This window comes from Sinohyriopsis cumingii, chromosome 19, assembly GCF_028554795.1.
Source record: "Sinohyriopsis cumingii isolate HCF-2022 chromosome 19, ASM2855479v2, whole genome shotgun sequence".
NCBI classification, from domain to species: domain Eukaryota; kingdom Metazoa; phylum Mollusca; class Bivalvia; order Unionida; family Unionidae; genus Sinohyriopsis; species Sinohyriopsis cumingii.
The window spans coordinates 68,942,843-68,965,174 of record NC_142979.1 but is presented as its reverse complement, the minus strand read 5'-3'; the positions used below and the strand labels follow the sequence as shown (position 1 = coordinate 68,965,174).

General features: G+C 33.8%; 1 protein-coding gene across 3 annotated transcripts; it reads left to right on the top strand.

Moving 5' to 3' along the window:
* Positions 1 to 2,534: 2,534 nt before the first annotated feature.
* Positions 2,535 to 21,469, top strand: LOC149775903 (uncharacterized). Of its 3 annotated transcripts, XM_089944521.1 has the most exons (6): positions 2,536 to 2,653; positions 3,216 to 3,259; positions 8,103 to 8,295; positions 13,236 to 13,507; positions 16,585 to 17,576; positions 18,931 to 21,469. In XM_089944521.1, exons 3-6 carry the CDS (start codon positions 8,130 to 8,132, stop codon positions 19,919 to 19,921), a joined length of 2,421 nt encoding a protein of 806 aa, XP_089800647.1. In that variant the 5' UTR covers positions 2,536 to 2,653; positions 3,216 to 3,259; positions 8,103 to 8,129; the 3' UTR covers positions 19,922 to 21,469. The 3 variants fall into 3 exon arrangements, with proteins under 3 accessions (XP_089800648.1, XP_089800647.1, XP_089800649.1); XM_089944522.1 differs by lacking the exon at positions 3,216 to 3,259 and having other exon boundaries at positions 2,535 to 2,653; XM_089944523.1 differs by lacking the exons at positions 2,536 to 2,653; positions 3,216 to 3,259 and adding an exon at positions 3,288 to 6,106.
* The last annotated feature ends 863 nt before the right edge of the window (positions 21,470 to 22,332 follow it).

Here is a 22,332-nt window from a genome sequence, read left to right as displayed (position 1 = left end):
TATTTGCATTATTCTTAAAAATGAAAATTACAAAGTTACATAAATTATACTGCAGTGGACAATATTTATATTTGTAGTTCAAGTTCGTATATTAATAACTAAGTGTTTTATTTCAGTAAATAATAAAAAATAAATTTCAAAGCTACTCGAGAACTTATTCATGCAAACGGGAATTCGCTGCAAGAGATGCTAATGTATTTAGTAAATAATCTTATCCTTATTAATTTTATCTGGCTTATGTTTATGTTGCCTTGGAAGACAAGTAAATGAATTAAAAATTAATAACAAAATCGCAAATTTTAATCGTTTAGAAGTATACTGTTATACAGAATAATTTTAAGGTTCTACTGTGTTTGTCAGACGGAATTTTGATCAGTGATGTCTGTTGATGTAAACATGTAAATGAGTGTTTAATATATCGGACGATATTTATCTGAAACCATTGTTTTGGTATTTCTTTATTATGACATGTGTGTATCCCCATCCCTCCTTCAGCCCCATGAGAAAGTAAAAAGTCACTCAAGTGTCTGAAAGATCGAGACGATAAATTATTATTTTTGGGACAATCAAACATTAAAATGTAATTTTTCAAACTTTAAAATAATACAGTCTGGGGTTCAGTCAAATCCTATAAAATAATTTACATCAAAATCCGCAAGTTAGGGGGTTCTCCACCCATATTCTAGAAACGTTTATTTTTACATATATTTTTCAATTTCAGTTTCTTTTCTTTTTCTTCAAGCCATCGACGAGGAATTCTTTCTACATACTTTTATGCAAGCTGATCGTACATGCGACCACAAAAAGGTTTTATCAATCGAAGTTTTGTTTATGTTTCGGGAAAGGAATAAATCTAATTCCTCCATTTAGACAATCTGAGTATCGACTGTCAAAATTACAAGGCTCCCACTGACTTCTTTTCACCCTTTTCGATGGAGAAACCAACAAATCATTGCAAAATTTGTAAATACTTATCATAATTCCTTATTGCCACAAGCAGCTTGGAGGAAAATGGCGGACGAAAGCAATGCCTGGAGGTATGTCTAATTTACGTTCGCCGATTAGTTAATTCATCAGCATGATTGACAAGTGGTGATAGGTCAATCATTCCATGGGTTGTACATAGTATGAGTAGTGTTAATCTGGTCGGGTTTGACATTTTTGCGTTTTTGGGCCCGCTGATACACGTCACAGTCTATACCCCCATGAGTGTTCACTTTCGTGAATTCTCAATGCTGATCAGAAATAGGTTGCGCATCGTATGCTTCATGCTTGCTAAAGTCATGGAGGATAGAGGCTGCGACGTATCAGTGGGCCCAAAAGGGTATAAAAAAAGACAAAACGCCCAATCCAATACTACTATCCTGGTTCCCGACCCCTATTTAGCTACGGCCCACAAGGTGGCTCTCTTTAGTTTCGTATTTTGCATAGGCTTTTGTTTAAAAAGTAATATAATTTCACCGGTTTTCCTGACTAGTTTCACTGGTTATTTAATAAAAACTTTGTACATCGTATGTGTTGTTAGAAGAACTTTTAATTCCCTTTACTTTGGTGTATGATTGATGGTATAATATGTTGGTGAGTATATAGCATGGCCCCACTTGAAATGTTCATCTATAAAAAAAACTGCTAGCTCTACCTAAGCCATTTTCACTTACTCGACTTCAGAGGTAAATTGCGATATAGAAAATAAAAGAGCTGATAACTTTTTTATTTACAATTTTATATATTCGGTAACTCATGCATTGCACTTTCAGAATTGGTACTGTCTAGTCTGGCAAAATTTATGTCACTATTTTAATATGTTTATGTGTTCGTAGATGCCGGTGCATGTGTTCCAGGCTTGATAATTTGACTTTTAAAATCACTTAATTATTTAATGTCAAGCCAGATTCTTCACATCATGTTGTATATACTGCATATATTGTACATGACATATAGAAGGCCTCAAGGCAAATTAGTTCTGTAACTAATTCAGTTACCTACTCTAAATAAAGTCTTCATTATTATTATTATCAACTGCTAAGAGTAGTGGACTTTAGACTAATCCAGGTAGTCGGGTTCCCTGCTTTGTATCCTCTATGTATTGTACTCAGCTAGTCGTATAGCACCTCAAGGGGCATACGAAGCAGGGAAATAGACTCCTTGTTTATTTTCTTTTTTTTTTTTTTTTTTTTTTGCACACGGGAGCGATCAGTTTAGTTAGAGGTGTTCTTCAATCATGTATAATTTCCACAAGTACGATGTCAAAAAAAAAAAAAAAAAAAATTCAGCCACATTACATGAAAGTAACACATTAGTATGCCAGCATTTTACTCGCTGTGCATGTTGCAAATGCAAACAACTTCACCTTAAACATGTCTACTTTCTTACAAGTTCATAATCTCTTCAGAGCGTTTCCTACATCACAGGAGTCTGACATTTTATCAATAAAGTACGGCGAAATCTCTGACAACATGAAATCACCTTATCGGTAATATAAATGAACTCCTGTGCCTATATGCATAAACATGGCTGGGGACCAATCTATGTTTAATAGCATACCTCCTAAAAATAGTAAGCCAGTGGGTTTTCCATTTGAATGACGGAAAAAATATCCAACAAAGAAATCCACCTCATTACTGGACTAATGAAAAGAGTTGGAAAAATTAAGGTACATGCGAAGAAATGCGCTCAAATAGAAAGATTTAGTTTTGTGAGTTTTTTTTTCGCTGGATCTTTTTCTGTATTGGTGCTTCTTTCTTTATTATGCAGTAGTTGAGCACCTTCCCACCCCAATCTTACGTGACGCACTTTAGGCTTACGTACAATGCAGACTTACATTCCTTTTATTTAGGAAGATGCCGAATAATCCATCGATTGTTGATTTATATTTTGTTTGGATTACTACTAGTACTATAATGTTAAACTGTAACCCTGATATTTACGATAGGGACGTGTCAGTAGTATCCTCGGTTTTGACAGTAACTGAGTTACACACTTGAGCCGGGTTCTTCCTCCACCATTAATACTGGCCGCCATGTATAGCCTATCTTGTGCTGAAAAATGGCTTTAAACCCTACAACATCAACAACAACTTTATTTTCACTTTTTCAAAAATATACTCCTTTGATAGTCATGTCTCTCGTTTCTTTAGAAACTTTTTTTTTCTTTCAAAGTATGGATAACAAATGACAATGACATATTCCGATGAACTCTTCTTGACTTATTTTCAGCCAGACGACCCGCTCTTCACACGGCTGCCATGTGGCTACTTTTGGTAAGACTGTTTACACAGCAATAAGTTAATACATAAGGGACGAGTCCAAAATAGTCCAAATCAAATGGATTGTTAAGATAATTAATGATTAAATACATATCTTTAAAAAAAAAAAAAAATAGCTTTCTGAATTTTGTACACTCTTACACACACATTGACACTCTAATAATTGCACTCTCTCTCTCTCTCTCTCATGGCTGCGAGCGGCCAAGTGGTCTAAAGTGCTCACCGTTATGGATCATTGCCTCTGAGTGGGTTCGCGTCTCAGGTTCGACCAATGTGGGTATGTGAGAAATCATTGCCAGTAGCTTTTCGTGGGTCTGTGGTTCTTTCTGGGGTTTCCCAGGTTCTTCCATCACCGTTTATTCTGGCTGCCATATATGGCCTATCTTGTGCTGAAAAATAGTGTTAAACCCTACAACAACAGCTCTCTCTCTCTCTCTTTCTCATAGGAAAGGACTTTTTCCACATCTGCATAAACCTCAGTAAACTGAAAACTTGTCAAAAACTGAAACAAATATTGGATCACTTGACATCTCACCTACCTGCATTGGTTTGAGTCTCTGGCTCGGTCAGTGCAAGGTATATTTGAATTTTCTAAGAAAACACGCTGAAGAGTATCATTATTTACCAGCCTTAACTTTATTAATGTGTTATATAGTAAAGTAGGACATGTCTTGGAAAAAGGGGACATATTGCAACTCTGGTCAACATGGGAATGTGAGAACTCTTATCAGGTACTTGTATGGGTCAGTGGTTCTTCCAAGGTTTTCTTTTGGATTCTTCCTCCACCAAATATACCGGCTTCCAATTTTTGTATATCCTATCATAGCCAACCACAACCACAAATGTAGACTGTGCTACTATATGTGTATTCTGTTTCTCACAACTGCATCAATGTTCACATAGAAACATACTGTTATGAGTCCATGCTCTTAAAATAAGTAACAGAAAAGAGTTAAAAACAAGCTTTGAAAAAATGTAACAAACAATTTATTTCCCATGAATACAAAATGAAAATGAGAAAAAACAACGATATTGCAAATTAAATCCCAGAATAATCCAAGAATTACAGACACAAGTCCTAGTAATGTAAAGTCCTGAGTAAAACTCAGTACAAGTACCAAAGAAATACAAAAACTAAAGGCGATGACGTGTCTGTTATAGCTCCTAGTGTGCTGATCTGCCAACAGTCTTTTGTTGAATCACTGTAATATAATTCCAGGTTTGAATTCAGTATAAATTCCTATGGATGTCTCTATCCAAGAATTTTATCAGAGCACTTCTTTATTTGCAGAGAAAATAATCACTTGAATTCAATAATTTGAAGAAAATATTAATCCCAACTGGACACCACATAATACAACTTGAAAGTGCTAGATGTTAAAGCACAAATGACCAAGTCCTCAGGTCACAATTAGCAGTTTCTAAATAAAAAAAAGCATCACATAATGGAAAATGACCCTCTAGAATGATCATGATGTTGACAAAATCAAAACCATAACCTGGATTACACTCAGGAAATTCCAAAACTTAGACCCAAATAAACATAGTTATTTATTTTTATTAATAATGATCCCATACACAGAGAAAATAATTTAGCTATATATTAGTTATTTAATACACAAAATGAAATAAAAAAAGTCAATCAGGTCAAGCAGAAATGAACTCAATTTTGGACAACGTCAAGTCCAGCATACAGTGTTACATTACAATAGCATGTAATGAAATAAAAATTTTTTTTTAAACTAACAAACAAACAAATATACATAACACATGCACAAATATTAACCTGGATATGCTGTGGAAACAAAATCCAGCCTTTGATTTTTTTCAGAAAAATCTGTCATTTGCATAGAAAGAAGAATTTTTTTAGATGTAAAGATGTAAAAAGTCAGTCTGCTCTCTGTTCCAATTATTGTTTCCAAATAAAAATGACGAAAATCACTGCCATTTACACCCCCACATTACATATTAATAATGGGACCCGTGTTGTTTTTTGTGACAATTATGAAAAATAATAGTAGCTGGATTAGTAGCATAATATTATGTTCCTGAATAGCTATGATTCAACGGTAATAAAGCTACTTTCAATTCCAAAACTAAAAGCTAAACTTGCAGACAGACCATTTAATTTTTTATCCCACCCCCACAGTGCAGATTTTTCTGTTTAAAAAAAATCTGCACACCCCACCCCAACAGCTTGAAAGAAATATTCTTGTGTTGATTAATAGAAGAAAGGAAATCATTATATTGTTTATATTGTTTACCCATTATATTTGTTTAAAAATTATTCTGGTTCAAAAGAGATTTCTATGCACACCCCTCCCCCCACCCCTGGAAAAACTAAGTTGTCAGTTCCTTTTGTGTTATAAACTGAAGGCTATTTTATGAACACTTTATGATGTAAGGGTGATGGCCTCTACCATCTGCTGCATGATCATTACGTTATGCTAGATTATGTGCATACCAGAGTGTAATATTGTACCAGTTTTACTTAAACAATCACTTGAAAAAAACACACAAAATAAATGGAAGATCAGGTAAAAGACATACATGCCTACCAACAGCTTTAAATAAATTATATATGCAGCAAGCAGCTTTGCGATTAGTCTTTCTCAGTTCAGATAAGGCACATTTTATAAGTTACATGGTGGCCGTGCGGATAGTCTTTTCAAGAGTGGCCACCTGGTGGCCTGCAAATAGCCTAGGCTGTATTATGTCACCCATTTTGATGCACTTCACAGAAGTCTTTTTCTTCTTGTGGCACCATTGTGCACATGGTCCTTTAAAATATATCACAGAGCAACAGAAGCAGCACATTGAAAAGTTTACAGGAAAACTTATGTTAGTATTATGATAAAATTTGTTTACATATATTTTTAAAATATCAGATCTTATATATGACATTTTTTCCAGAACGTAACTGGCATTGTACCTGTTCACAGACACATCAGATTCAAGGTGGGACACCTATCTACAGCTGGAAGAACTGGCTGAATCCTCCGGGTTCATGGTCCCCATGAAAAATCTACGCATCCCCCATCAACAAATTAGCTTTTCTGAAACAAATTTTAACTCTTCAGCAAGTTTAGGTTCACAATAGCAAATAAATTATCTTTGAGACCTCATGTCTAGTGAATGTTTACTTTTGTTAGTATTCCATGGATTACAATTGAATGTTTCTGCATGATCATATACAACCATATAGACAGCTAATATTGCCCCATTGTTTTCTCATTTTGTGGCCGATGGGAAATAAGCTTTTCCATGATTTATTTCACAGAGACCTCTCTCTCATAGACATTTTATCTTCTTTATCAAAATTAGATATATAAACTACTTTCTGTCAGCCAATCTGGTAAGATCAGGCTCATTTCCAGCCTTGCAACCGGTGTGTTGAATGTAAAGTAATAGATTTTTCTAATCTTCCATCAGATATGGCAATCATTACTAAAAATAGAATTTTTTTTAATGACTTCCACTTCAGCTGTGCTGAATATAATTTGACCAAACTTGAGAGAAACATTGTGTAATGAACACCTTTCAGATTGATGTAAATGGTTCTCTAAAGCCATCAAATATGGCCACTTTTGCTAAAAATAGAAAAACATTTAAATAACTTATTCCAAAAAACCAAGTCAGGATACTGATCAGAGTTGTTGGAAAGTGTCCTAGCTTATACATCTATCAGATTTATGCAAATGTTTCTTTTATGCCATCAAATATGGCTGCCTTTATTAAATGTAGGAAAACAAAATAAATAAACATTGACACATTTTAATCAGAAAAAAAGAACTGTTACAGCTGAATAGAATTTAAGCAATTTGAAATTGTTCTGGCAAAAAGATCTTTCAGTATTGGAGAGATGATGTTGTTATGCTGTTAAATGAAATGAGTAATACAAAAACTTATGTAACATATGCAGTAAGTAACTTTGGCAGAAATTTCAGCAAAAGCATCTTGCCAGTCCAGACATCATGGCAACTGCTCTAGCTTGCATTTGATTAGGCAGATGCCCCTAATGTAATCTAGGCTGCTTGTTACGTGTTTATGAAAACTGACAAAAAGCTTATGAAAATTTAGGAATACTGTACATTGTATGTAAGAAGCTTAGGGAATACATGTACTGTACATTGTATGTGAGAAGCTTAGGGAATACATGTACTGTACATTGTATGTGAGAAGCTTAGGGAATACATGTACTGTACATTGTATGTAAGCAGCTTAGGGAATACATGTACTGTACATTGTATGTGAGAAGCTTAGGGAATACATGTACTGTACATTGTATGTGAGAAGCTTAGGGAATACATGTACTGTACATTGTATGTAAGAAGCTTAGGGAATACATGTACTGTACATTGTATGTGAGAAGCTTAGGGAATACATGTACTGTACATTGTATGTGAGAAGCTTAGGGAATACATGTACTGTACATTGTATGTGAGAAGCTTAGGGAATACATGTACTGTACATTGTATGTGAGAAGCTTAGGGAATACATGTACTGTACATTGTATGTAAGAAGCTTAGGGAATACATGTACTGTACATTGTATGTGAGAAGCTTAGGGAATACATGTACTGTACATTGTATGTAAGAAGCTTAGGGAATACATGTACTGTACATTGTATGTGAGAAGCTTAGGGAATACTGTAAATTTGATGTCTTTCGGTTAATCCATCTGTGTCATCCATTGGGCAATTAGCAACTAAAATAACAATGCTGACTTATATTTTTGGACAACATTTGCTTTCATGTACCTAATAATCATTTCAATTTCTCATGATTATACAAATATTACATGTACATGTAACCATAGATGTACATTATTTATTCAGGTGTCTGTGGCAACAGATTTTTAGGCCATGACAACAGTGGAAATCATGGAAATGGAAAAGTTTATTTGTTCAAAATTCTCCTTGCCAAAGAAATGCTACTCACGATTCAACAACTTCCAGCAACAGTTGATCAGGATTGGCCAAAGGTTTCAAGTCACAGTGGAGAAGTTCCATAGGTTGACCCATACTAAAGGTTATTGCCCTTTAAGGATCTGTACCTATGCATTAATATTAAAAGTCAGACAATGATAATGCAAATTATCTTTTGTGAATTTGATTTTATTTTAGCTCTGTTTTTAAGGCATATGACAATACATCTATATTCTTTAAGAATAAAAGACCCTGTTTTTCAGTCTGTTAACTAATCTATTGAGTTGAGCCAGGTGAGTTGCTTGAGGTTACTTAAAACATCCAGTTTGTAATAATGCCAGTACTTATAACATACTGGCTATGGATCATCTGTCCCATCTCAATGAAACTTACTGCTGTTTGTTTTAGCTATAATTGTACTTAATCTGTCAGCACTAAAAACTAAAATTAGAATTTAAAAAAATTTTTTTCTAAGAATCCATAGTTGTCCCTGTATAACCAGCTTTTAAAAGGTGTTTGTCCAAAAGATTTTTCTTGTTTATCAGTAAATTACTGCAGTTGCCCCAAAATCAGAATTATTAACCAAGTTTTCTCACACACACACACACACAGACACACACACACACACACACACACACACATATATATATATATATATATATATATATATATATATATATATATATATATATATATATATAATATTAAGCTTGCATGTGAAATATAGAAAATGAAGGGTGAAAAAAATCATATTTTTTTCCCTCATTTATTTTCAAGTGAAACTTATGTCTCTGTATTTTCACAAATGAAAATTTTAGATTTCCCATCAATAGTAAAATGTTTGATTGTGTATGGTTATACACAGAGCAAGAAAAATAAGCACTTTGTGAGCTATAATAGTTAAATGGAAACTACATTACTCTTTGTGGAAATCATATCTTCTAAAGAAATTTGACTCATTGCCATTCACATCTCTGTCATATTATTTCCCTATACTACCTTGATAATAGTGATAAGCACAGTGTGATACTTTGCTGACTTGCATTTTAGTGAGACAGGGTCACATAGTTTATGGAATGTCACAAGTGTATTTTAAAGCAACATATTAGGTCATCCTAATCCAACTGCTGTCTTACATGTCAATCATTGATATTTATATGATCATATCCTGAAAGTCAAATTGATGAATAAGAGAGTAAGGACATATGCTGAATAGTGAGCTTCATCTTGTAGGCTTCAGTTCAGGAGTTAGTTTGGTATATAATAACAAGAAAATTTTCTTTCCTGCTTAAATACCATATATATTTCATCTTGTAATAAAAACAACCAAACATATTTTAACTTGTGGCTTCACCTCTCAACAAAATATCTCATTTTTGTTCCATGTGATGTAATAAATGGGTTTAAATGTGGAGAAAAAAAGTATCTTGTACAGATATTGCCAGACAGTCTTCAGAAAGCATTGTTGCCCATTGGACAATCAGATTAAGAAATCGTATTGCCAGTAAAATCATGAAGTAGTCCACATTAGAAATTCCCTAATGCAATTCCACTGAAATGTCTAATCAACAATAAATAAATGTCCAATCTAGTTATTAGCTTCATACTGAATTAAATAATACCAAAAGTGTTTGATTTAATAAACACCATGGTTTTACTATTTATGTCTCCTTGCTTTCTCCATTTGCTCTCAGAGCACAGAGGAACACCATTTTCACTGAACAAGAGAAACTGTTAAAGTGCCTTTCACAAAAATACTTGATCATTACAGAACAAATTTACTAGGTTCTTGAACCTAAAAGAATCAGTGACCAATAATTTTATTTAAAATAACATCAATACATCAGATATTGTTAACATTTGCTAGAAATATAGAATCCCTTTATAAAAGCAAAAACATTTAACCTTTAAAGCCAAACAGATACGAAAGTCATTGTAAAACTGGGTGGGGGAGGGGGGCATCTGTTGATGCAAATCCTAATTATTAAGTGCATCACATGCCATAAATACATTAGTGGTTTTCTGTATATATAAAAGTTACAGGTGACTGATTTTCTTTGGGGAGACAACATCATTCTGCCATTCACACAGTAGGGTACAAGGGACAGTTTTTATGCACAAATTTAATACAGCATTCACCTGCCTAGTATAAAAATAAAAATCATAAAAAATAAAATACACCAGTGAGGTCAGAAAGGTCCATAATTTTGGATAGCTGTATTATAACAGAACATAAGAATATTATTCACTTGACCAGAGAAGTTAATGGCAGTTCATAGCAAAAGAACTTTATGCACCGAAACCCCAAATTTATACCTGCATTTTTCATGTCCAAAGGTCATTTTTGACACCATGTGATGCTCGCAGTGCAAACACAAGCCCATTTACTAAGTGTTATAATTTTGCAAAGCGTTGTGTACTAAACAGCTTGATGCAATTCACATAGTTGGCATCCATACCATTATTGAGGTATTCTACTTGCCTTAAACCCAGATGTCTACTGTTACTTGTGTCTAGCTCTTCTTCATAGTGCACTATTGGTATTTCACCGTCTACATACTGTAAAGTAACTATGGGAGGTGTACATGCCTCACATCAACTTCAAGAACAACACAAGCCCGAAACACCTAATTCACAAATAGATCCATATCTTTAATTATTAAATAATAATAGCTGAAAAAGTCACACCATAGCCTTAAGTTAAGAAATCTAACAGGGGTCAGTTTACTAAACTATCCCCTGCCACCTTACCACTTCTAGCCTGCATCTGGGTTTTACTTTAGGATTTCATTGCACATCAACTGGTTAACTGGGGTTGAAAAACTATGTAGTTGTTGTTGTTGTTGTGGGGCTTAACACCATTTTTCAGCACATGATAGGCTATACATGGCGGCCATTATTAATGGTGGAGGAAGAACCCGGGAAAACCCCAGAAAGAACCACCGACCCATGAGAAGCTACTGGCAAGCATTCTCACATACTCACATTGGCTGAATCTGAGACTCGAACCCATGCAGACAGAGGTGAGATGGCAGTGATCCATAACGGAGAGCGCTTTAGGAAAAATTATGTGGCATATTGTATTAAAGTACAGGGGTCATGCTACCAGGCAAAGTGGGCGACTAAGTTGCCTAAAAAGTGTAAACTTCACCTACTTCTGTTAGGAAAGCAAAAATTACTCTGCCCTGTGATTTTTTTTCCAAGAAACATTGAATGACCATCCCTTTTGAGATGCTCCCTCACTTAGTTCCAGTGTTATGTTATATATAGCTTAAGGAAAAATGTACACTTCAAGCCATCAAATATAGTTGGTGTTGATATCAGTTACGCTGACAAACAAACTTTTGCACATTCACAGGCATGTGTTTTGATAGCTGATTGACCATTAACCATTTCCTGACTAAGGTAGCAACTATTGCTTCCCGATTTCCACAAGTTATCCTTTGATGATAAAAACATACAAACTTGTTTCCAAACTTAACTTTATGTAAATAGCATGTGTGTGATTTGGATATTTAACGTAGCTTTAACAATTTTTCGTCATATTGCTATGATGTCTGCAGTGTACGGTAAAGTTTTATGGGCAGCAAAGAATTTAGGACGAAGAGTATGATCTGAAAGACGTGTGCATTTTCTCTCATGTACAGAGTGCAGTGGTTGTTTCAAACAAGTTTATAAATCTTTTCAAATGCCATTTTATAATGAACTTTCAGAAAGTAAAAAGAAAAAGATGGTTAAGGGTAGTTGATTAAGCATTTGTACTAATTTGCAATTACAATACTATTATCTACTTACTCAGTTAAAATTCATTACAATGTATAGCTTCTGTTGTTCTCTTTTTAAGTCATATTGCCAAAATACACTGTATATGAATATGATAGTTTTGAAACATGCACCATATGTGTTTATAATATAGATAGAACTCAGAAAATTTTCTACTTGAAAATAAAGTTTTGCTTAAAATCAGTTTTAAATCTAAATATGCATACTGGGAAATAGATGGCATAATTCAAATAAGAGAATTAAAACAACACACACATATATTGTGTGTCTTGCTTTGCTCTCACTTCTCCCTATTCTGTCCAAAAGGAGAAGTCACTTCTCCCTAAAATTCAAGTCCAGCTTGACCCCTGTAGTAATATTATGTCATTTAATACTTCCAAAGTGATTGATGAAGAAAAAACATAATTAGTCAGTTTTTCTTGTATTTTTCTCTATAAACTTACCAACTTTCATTGAATTTTCTCAAATGATTTTTTGTTTCATTAATTTCTGTTCATGCTCACAAACACTTACAGGAGTTTATTACCTGACACTTGGGATGTAAAGTTTGGGGTAAAATTCAATAACATGATATGAAATTTTAGTGCAGAGGACTTTACTATAGTGGAAAAATTAAAGAAAGTTGAAAAAGTCACAGTTAAATGCATAACATTAACAGAAGAACAATAAGAAAAAAAGAAGTGATGTTATGTCCTGTGTTTGTGATGGAATTACTTCCCAAATTTGTCTGCTGTGATAAAATAAGGAATACATTCATGTTTCTTTATAAATAGCTGTATCCTTCCAATGCACTGCCACATTTGGTTTCTCTCAGACAGAATATGTGATATGAGTGATGTGGCTAAATTGTGTCCCAGATTTGTGTGTATGAATGCATGTGAGTGAGGTTTTTGTGTTTTACAGCACAAATATGTTATTGACTGCTGAGACAATTGTAATAAAATGCCTACTCATGGACAACACAACAATTGCTAGCCTGGGCTAAACTGATGGAAGTACTCAAATCCTAATCCAAGCGTTATTGGATGTGTGTTATAGAAAGAGAAAATGCTGCTGTCTTCTAAGTGTATATTAATAATTTCTTTTCTGGTAGGATCATTATTGATTTGCATGTTTCATTGACACATCTTCTTTTTTGGTAACTTTCTTTTAGTATTTCTTGTATTGTTTATGCAAAATATGTGTAAGGTAAAACCAGGATTTGCTTCCTATTAATCTGTCCCTCATTTCAAGTGTTCTTTTGTTATTACTTTCCTACAGAGACAGAAGATCTCCAGCAGATAAAAGAAAATATCAAAAACATATCAGATGCCAAGGCAGTGCAGGTTACCATCTTTGGAAAATTTCATGATGAAATATCATCCCGTAACTTGGTTACTGCGAAAGATAGCAAATATCTTACACCAGACTGTGTCCCATCAAGGATTCAAAGAAATGAGTGGATAACTAAGTCTGTGCTATGCAGTGATGCTGAGGGGAAGCCTGTTGCTCATGTCTACGTGGTGTATGTGCACAAAAATTACAAATTGCAGGTAAAAATTTGTTTACAGAATATACAGTCATTTTAGAATTAGAATTTCATGCTGGAGGCTAGAAATTATATGGTAGAGTATAGTATTAGTAAAGGATTTATGTGGGATCTTTTTTTGTCTTTATAAAGAGATTAACAGTGAAAATTTACCATTCACATGGGGGAAAAAACTAATGCAGATTACAGTTTCAGAATCAGAACACTTATCTAATGCATAACTTGGGTTTGTTTCATTTTGAAAACTTCTGCACCTTTTTTAGGAGGCACTCATTAATTTGGAAAACAAAAAACAATTGATTGAATTTATTACTGTTGATGTGGTACATACTTTTGCACAGTTTGTGGTTGCACCAAATGACAAATTAAAAACCACATGATCAGTGTTCCTTCCATGGAAAGAACATAATCACTTCAACAATCCACAAATTGAACTAACAAGATAAATACATGTACCATCTTTCACCAAACCAGGAAATCTGATACATAGGAAAATAGTAAATAATTATTATGTTTTCACATGTATCCTTGTAAATTTATTATTACATAGAACTAGGAAAAACTTTGAGTTCAAGAGGCATTGTCCAGGCAATATTAACCTCAGACAGGCAGTATTCAAATGCATTCTCCTCACTGTACCAGAGTTCATTATGTTTCAACATAAATTTGTTTGGAAAAGTTTACAGCTTGTCTTGATAATGTATATATGGTGTACATTTTTTCCATTCAGAGACAAAATGGAGCACGTAGGCAAAGAAACTTAAAAGAATGGCATTTTGTAGCAGTTGTTATTAGTATGTATTGACACATTTTGAAACAGTTTTTTTATTAGTGTGTATTGACACATTTTGTAACAGTTGTTAACAATCAATATATATTGACTGGTATTTTGTAACATTTGTTAATAGTAAGTATATATAATATGGCATTTTGTAACAATCATTAGTAATCAGTATACATAGACTAGAATGTCATTCTGTAACAGTAATATATATATATATATATATATATATATATATATATATATATATATATATATATATATATATATATATATAAACTGGCATTGGGTAACAGTTCGTAATCAGTATACGTAGACTGGCATTTTATAACAGTAGTTAGTAACCAATACACATAGACTGGCATATTGTAACAGTTGTTAGTAATCAGTATGAATAGACTGGCATTGTCTAACAGTTGTCATTAATCAGTATACATAGAATGGCATTGTGTAACAGTTCATTTGTCAGTATTCACTATACATAGACTGGCATTGTGTAACAGTTGTTAGTAATCATTATGAATAGACTGGCATTGTTTAACAGTAATCAGTATGAATAGACTGGCATTGTCTAACAGTTGTCAGTAATCAGTATACATAGAATGGCATTGTGTAACAGTTGTTAGTAATCTGTACATATAGGTTTCCAATGTCTAACAGTTGTTAGTAATCAGTATACATTGACTGGCATTGTGAAACAGTTGTTATTAATCAGGATAGTACATAAGCTATCATTTTGTATATATATATAAAAACAGTTGTCAGTAATCAGTACAAACAGACTGGCATTTTATAACATTTGTTAGTAATCAGTATATATACTGACAAATACAATTTCAAATATACTTGTATAAAATCTGCTGTTTTGTTACATGTGATAACGTAAGTGAAACGTTATCGTAAACCCTCATACTTTCCAGATGTTAGACGTCAGGGTCAGATTCTCTTATGTCTTGAACACTTTTCTCAAAAACTTTTATGAAAAGTGCTTTATTATTTTTGTTTTAAAACAGCTTTTGCATTACCACTCCTTTATTCAGTCCTATTTCTTTGTGGATACAGCAACAGATCAGGGTCATGACCCAGAAGATTGATTGAAAAAAAGAGTGCAGTTTGCATTTGATTAATCCCAGTAAGTAATTTGCATTATGTAAATGTAAAGGATCTCATATTTTGTATTTTGGTACATTTGGAGATCTGATCCCTCTCATATATCATCTTTGAAAAAAGCCAAAAATAACTTTTATCTTGCCCTTCATTAGCATAGATGCAAGTATAGTACAAAGTATTACAACTCTATGGTCACAAAGTAAGTAACAGTAAGTACAGCATAAAATAATCTGCAGACTTGTAACAAGAACACATGTGGTGAAAATGAATCTTATTTCTCAGTTCTGTCTTTATATACACTGTCTGTTGTGACTGTACTTCACAATAGACCCCACATGACATTATACACTACTCATTTTGCATTGCTTTGGCATATTCATGTGACCTAGCCCAATCAATGGGAAGTTACAGAATTATTCTAAAACATTGAAACCCCATCAGCTGCTGAGAAATGAAGCCAAAGGCACCATTTAAGTCTTATTCATATGATTATTATTAATAATTTTCAACAAATATGTAAGCATCTATTTATAAATCGTAAGTAACTACTACACTCTTAAGAAACTCAGGTCACATAGGCACAACTAACTGAGGATATTCTGTACAGCACTAAATAAATATTATGCAAATTAGATACAATCATGTACCATGAGTTTAAAAAAATATAGATATACATAACACAAGTGTATGTAAGTTTGCCCAAAAATAATAAAAGAAAGAAGTATTAAGGATAGATGAGAAGAACTCTACATAAATGTACCAAAATCTTCTTGGAAAAGTGTAGTGATGTTGAAGAGAAACATGAAGCATTATGTCCCTGAATGCAGAGTTCCCTGTGGGTATTTGAAAATGAAAGTTCTTGGCCATATTTCTCCAAATTGTTGGCTCCAATTTATAGAAAAATGTTGACATCAAGTTCAAAAACCCTTATATCAGAGAAATACATGAGAATATCTAGGTCAGTGAAATTAGGCCATCAAAGAGAGGGACTCAAGTGAAGGAAATATTGAAAGTTCTATGATTCTATTTTTGTTCTAATAAAAGTTCAGACTGTTAACATTTTGGGACATAGAGCATGAGTTTCTCAGAAAGTTTCAGGAATATCGGACAAGGGCCAAATCTAAAGGTCCTAAAAGTAGGGACCCTCACTACCAAGAGGTCTGCTTAATGCCTTCTTTTCTTTTATGTAGGATTTGGCCCAGGACATTCTGAAAGAGATATCATCACTTTGCCTTCCATCCTTCAAAAACTTGCTGCTTCTGGTTGGACTAGATCCTTCCCATGAAAGAGAAGATTCTTCAATGAAAAGTTTTGAGAAGGCCTTGAGAAATGTCATCGATAACACCGCTAAAGAAAATATTCATAGAGAAGGACCAGAAGAAGAGTGTCATGTTTATTTCAGATCATCATCCTATGAAGATTTGATATCATCTGAGGGAGAACTACCCAAACTGATCCAGATCCATCTTGAATGGAAGGTGGTTCAACCATTGCTAGACATGAGAGAACTTATTGAATCCAATACCAGAATATACAGGAAGAATTCTGAGGAAACCTTTCAGGGTCCAGTTGCAGTTGAAGAGTCCCTGAAAAAGAGGTTCTTGGAGACATTTTTAAAAAATCGAAGATACATTGTGGATTCACTTCTTGGTAAATTCTTCTTTCAGGATGGAACAATGGACCGTGAAAAGATGGCACAGGTACTCTTGGAAAATCTGGCCCGGGTCCTGCATTGCCTTATGGTTGAAGTTCTGGCAAAAATCTATGGAATTAAAGAATATCATCTTCATGAAATGCTAGAAGGGATGGTATTTAAAGATGAGTGCATTAACATCATAGGGCATTGCATAAGGGAAAACTTCCTTCAGTCACTTCCACCAGACTTTTTCAGTTATGAATGTAAAAATTTGCAAAAGGAGAGAAACAAACTTTCTCAATTATTTTCCAAAATCCATAAAACATTTTTGGATGCACTGAATAAAACTGCAGATATAGATTTGAAGGAAATTGCAGAGAGAGTTCATAAAGAGTTAGAAGAAAGGGTTAAACCTACAGGGAAAAATTTGGCCATACAACAGAAGCAGAAGTTTGAGATCGAAAGCATCCTGGAACAAACTTTGGTTTCAAACTTCAAATCTTACCAGCTGCCTCTAACATCAAGACTGAAGGGTGATCTGCTGAGGTGAATAATAATAACTTTTGTGTTAGTGATATTTTTTCTTTTGGATAGGAAAGTACACATTATGTGCAAATAATTAAGTAATTACATGCATTCATTAAGTATAGGACAATGGATACCTCAGGTATGAATGACTGTCTAGCTATTAAGAGTCACTCACCATTATATATAATGACTCAAGGTAACATCCAGACAAAGACTGTTTGGCAATTTTGCTTGTCACAAATATAAAAACCTGTTATGATAATACAGTGTGACCCTGCTATAACACAGTAGTTGGGGTCTATAGAACCCAACTGTGTTATAGACCAAACCGTGTTATAACCAACCAAGTCAGTTAGCTGTAGAAAATGATGCATTTACCTAAAATAGGGCAGGCTGGGGGTTGAATATTGACAACTTACATTTGTGTGGTACGATCCATAATCTGTTAAGTGCTGTATTTCTATATAATAATTCTATGAATTAGAGGTTGTATATACTAGTTTAAACAGTCAATAATGTTGGGGGGAAAAAAATCACCAGATGGTATATTTTGTTGCCAGTTAGGAATAGAAATCAAAATTTGCAACATTGGCAAATCCCAGCGTGATCCCTGACTAAACTTTTTGCACGTTATTTTTTGTACTTTTAAGAAGAAAAAACTTTTTGAGTATGAGAAAAATACATGTATATGCAATTGCAGGAGTCACAGCACAATCATCTTATATTAAAATTCATACACAATCTCTTCCCCAAAAATTGGTAATAAACTTTTTACACATTACTTATGGTACTTTTAAGAAAGAAAAAAATATTTGTGTATGAGAAAATTACATGTATATGAAATTTTTGAGAGCCACACCACAACTGTGTTATTCTTGTTATAATGGAGCGTACTATAGCAAGGTCACACTGTATGTTTGCATCAGTTCACAGACTCAGATATATGGTAATTAATGAAATGTAATGTTAATATGTTTGTATAGGCTTACTTAGAAGGGTCATGCAAACATGACGATTGTCCTCTTGATTGGAGTATTAGAGGGAGGTTTCCTCATGAATAGATCAGCTTGCTTGCAGTATATATTTGACTCATTTCCCCCAAAAATTGAAACTTGAGTTCTTCAAGTACTTATCCAAAACATTTTTTCCAACATTCAAAACTTTGAAAGGCAGGAAATTAAAATTGTATTCTGATTTGGAAAAGTGTCGTAATTATTTTCAGATAATCGTAGACGATTACATTACAATATTTATTAAGTCTTGTAAACCTTGACAAGCTTCAAAACATAAAATGAGTGCAGTATTCTAAAATCTATTCTAGTCACTAAAATTTTACATGAACATTTGAAATAAATATAAATTTTGTTATCAGGATTGAAGGTGTTGAAGGAGTGGCCATGATTTGTGGGGAGCTTCACGTCCATATCACAGACTTTTCTGATGTAAAGCAGGAAAAAGAAGTCCTAAAGCAGATTGATGATGTCATTGTAAAACACAAATATTGGCAAAACTACAAGATTGGCATCATCACAAGGAAACCTCAACAATACTGTTCAGTTGGAGCATCACTGCATTGTCCTGCACTTGAAAGACATGGTACCCTTGGTGGTTTTATGGTTGATATGGATGAAAATCTGTATTTAATTACATGTGCTCATGTTGTTCCAGACAATTCTGATGTCCGTGTTGAGATTAAACAACAAGAGGCTTTTTTCTTAACTATAGGAAAATCTGTGGAAGTGCAGAATGAAACAAAAAATCGCTTCATGATTGATAGTGCCGATATCATGGCTGTACAGGTGAATGCAGATCAAAAATCCATATGCGTTCCCTTTTTCAAAACAGCAGATGGAAATTTTGGACCAAGTGTTATGATTCAAGCTTTTGATTGTTCATTGAGAGAATACCATAACATTTACAAGTGGGGAGCAAACACAGGTCTAACACATGGACTTTTGCATACAGGAAACTATAACAAAGAACTTTTTGCTGCTTGTGAGTTAAATGATTGTAAATACATTTATGTTTTAATTGAGACTCCTCCAGTTGATAATGGTAATATTGAGACTTTTGCCATGCCAGGTGACAGTGGGGCCATCGTTTGTGCTGAAGTAGAAGATGAAATACAGACTATAGCTATGATCCAAGGTGGAGATATGGACATTAGAAATGGTACTCTACTTGAGAAGTACACCCTTGGATTCTATCTATGGTGCGGTCTTGATAAGTTGCTCAAGAGGTCAGATTTAAACCTAACAACAGTGTCATTCTCTGAAGAGAAACTTGGGCAAGTTCTGCAAGTCTCTGAAGAGAAGCGCTGGCAAGTTCTGATAAACAATGTTCCAGGCTATAGGGAGGAATAAATATTAGACCTAGAAATGTTACTTCAAGTTGTTTTATTAGCGTAATATAATGACTTTAAGAACACAAATACAAATTTAGAAAACTTAAAAATCATAATATTCTGGAGTGTATATGTTGTATGTATAATCCATTCATGCCAGCGCTAATGAAGTTCCCTTTATGAAACCTTTCTTTGACATCCAGTTACATTCCAGCTGGTCCTCACAGCCTCCATCAATATAGATGTTACCTGCTTTCAATGTCCATTATATTTAACCCTGTGAAATGTTCTCTCTAAAAGTCCTGTATTCAGTAGTTACCTGCTAATCATGGTCAATTACCAGGTGCTTCCTAACCAAATAATGGAATCTTCCTGCTTAAAGCAGTCACTGGATTATGTCAACTTTGCAAATGAAACGTTTGTTCTCCCAAGATATGCAGTGTTTAATGAAGAAACATTTCATGTGAATTGATGTGTAAACATGTCTTATCTTGCTTATATTTACTATACTCAAGTTTATCTGTGTGTAACTTACTTAATCTCTCTGAGGGTTTGCACTGATTGCTGTACTAATGTAATGCACTGTATTTATCAGAAAAAATCAAGAGAAAACAAATTTACCCCAAATTTGACCTATTCAACAGTTTCTCTAAATGTTTGCTGTATAATAATAGTTTGTTTATCAAGATCATGGTAAGATTTTCCACAGTATTATTTACAATATGGAAAGTCTGATTCAGCCTTCAAATGCAGTTCCTTTCAGACAGGTAAGTGGATTGTAACTATTGTAAGTAAATAAAAAACAAGAACTAAGGTATTATAGTAATATGGAAATATCTGCATGAATCTTTATGCACAAAATGCATTGTGGTCCATGAAAAATGAACAGATAGTTACAATATACATACCAAATCTTCATTAAATATCAATCCATGTTGAATTTGTATATGATAACTTTATGCAGTGAATTCTTTGAATATTAAATTATGCCAATAACCTAAAATAATAATAATATAAATGATATTCAGTGCATAGTATTTGATCAAGAACCAAGTTTGAAAGGTAAACTTGCATTAATAGGCTTCTTATGTACAAAGGTCATTGGGGGAGGGGGGTTTCCATGGGTGGCTGCTGAAGGCCAGAAGATAAATTCCACATTTGATACCCCATGACAATAGTGGTGGAGACATATTGCATTACCCTTACTAACAGCCATCATGCTTGGTTAGGTATTGTGTTGAGGTTATTTCTGGTGGGCTGTTCATGTAACAAGAACAATGCTAAGGGACCATGCGTGACCAAGTAGTCCAAAACACTTACCTTTACTGATCACTGCCATCTAACCTCTGTCCGAGTGAGTTTGGGTTTTGGGCTCAGCCATTGTGGGTATTTGAGAAAGCTTACCATTAGTTTTCTGTGGGTCAATGGTTCTTATTGGGGTTTCCCAGGTTCTTTGTCCACCTGTTATACTGGCCACCATAGCCTATATTGTGCTGAAAAATTGTGTTTAACCAAAAAAGACAACAACTGGTTATACTAACTTTTAATAACCTTTTTCAAAAATTTATTCTGGCTCATTACTCCTTTTCTTTCTAATCTCAATGGAATAAAAAAAGCCTAAAAAATATAAATTTACTTTAATTATTTCATTTGAAAAGAATATTTAAGAATTTTTGAAACACCAAAATCAAGAATTAATTTGTGTAATATTTTCCAGGTACCTGATTTTGATTACTGTTCTATTATTTGGGGACACTGGATGCCAGCAAAATAATGTGGCTAGAATTTTTTTAAACGAAAAATATTCAGCACCTGGTAAAATTTTATTTAACAAGCTAAAATGGTTACTTTTTAAAGATGGAGCAAAAACAACAACAGTGAATCAGTCCTCAGTGCAAAATTCAGAGCAACCTGGCAGCAGATAAGCTAAATACTTTTATTCCAGTCTTAGAAGTTCATAGTCAAATAGTACACTTTTCTTCTAAACATCAACTAATTGTCCCAAAAAATAAAACTATTTTTTAAAAGGAGACTTGCATGCCATCATGATGGTTTAATGTGGAATATAGTACCTAATGATGTTAAATCCTGTTCAACCCTAGCTGCTTTTAAATGCATTTATAAGTTTTCCATAGACCATAAGTGCTTATGGTATCATCATATGGCATGTCATCTGATGCCAATCCGTTAGCACAAGTTTGTTATATTGTTACTTCTCCTTAACTACATGCAAGACTTCCATGAAACTGTACACATGCATTCTTCCTATGGCCTATTTGGTTGTAAATGAAAATAGTTACACTTAGATATCAAATATGGCCTCAACAATAACCATCATGAAAATCTTATCATCATTCTCCAAGAATGGATGGTCATATCAGCATAGCATTTTTACATTAAGACGTTTTATGTTGTCTAGTTGATCTTAAG

What these genes read in the sequence shown, in the direction of transcription:
- LOC149775903 (XM_089944522.1), top strand. Translation starts at nt 8,130, where the DNA reads ATGACAACAGTGGAAATCATGGAAATGGAAAAGTTTATTTGTTCAAAA. An exon ending in TAGGTTGACCCATACTAAAG is followed by an intron (nt 8,296 to 13,235) that starts GTTATTGCCCTT and finishes ACTTTCCTACAG; the next exon opens with AGACAGAAGATCTCCAGCAG. An exon ending in CTGAAGGGTGATCTGCTGAG is followed by an intron (nt 17,577 to 18,930) that starts GTGAATAATAAT and finishes TTTTGTTATCAG; the next exon opens with GATTGAAGGTGTTGAAGGAG.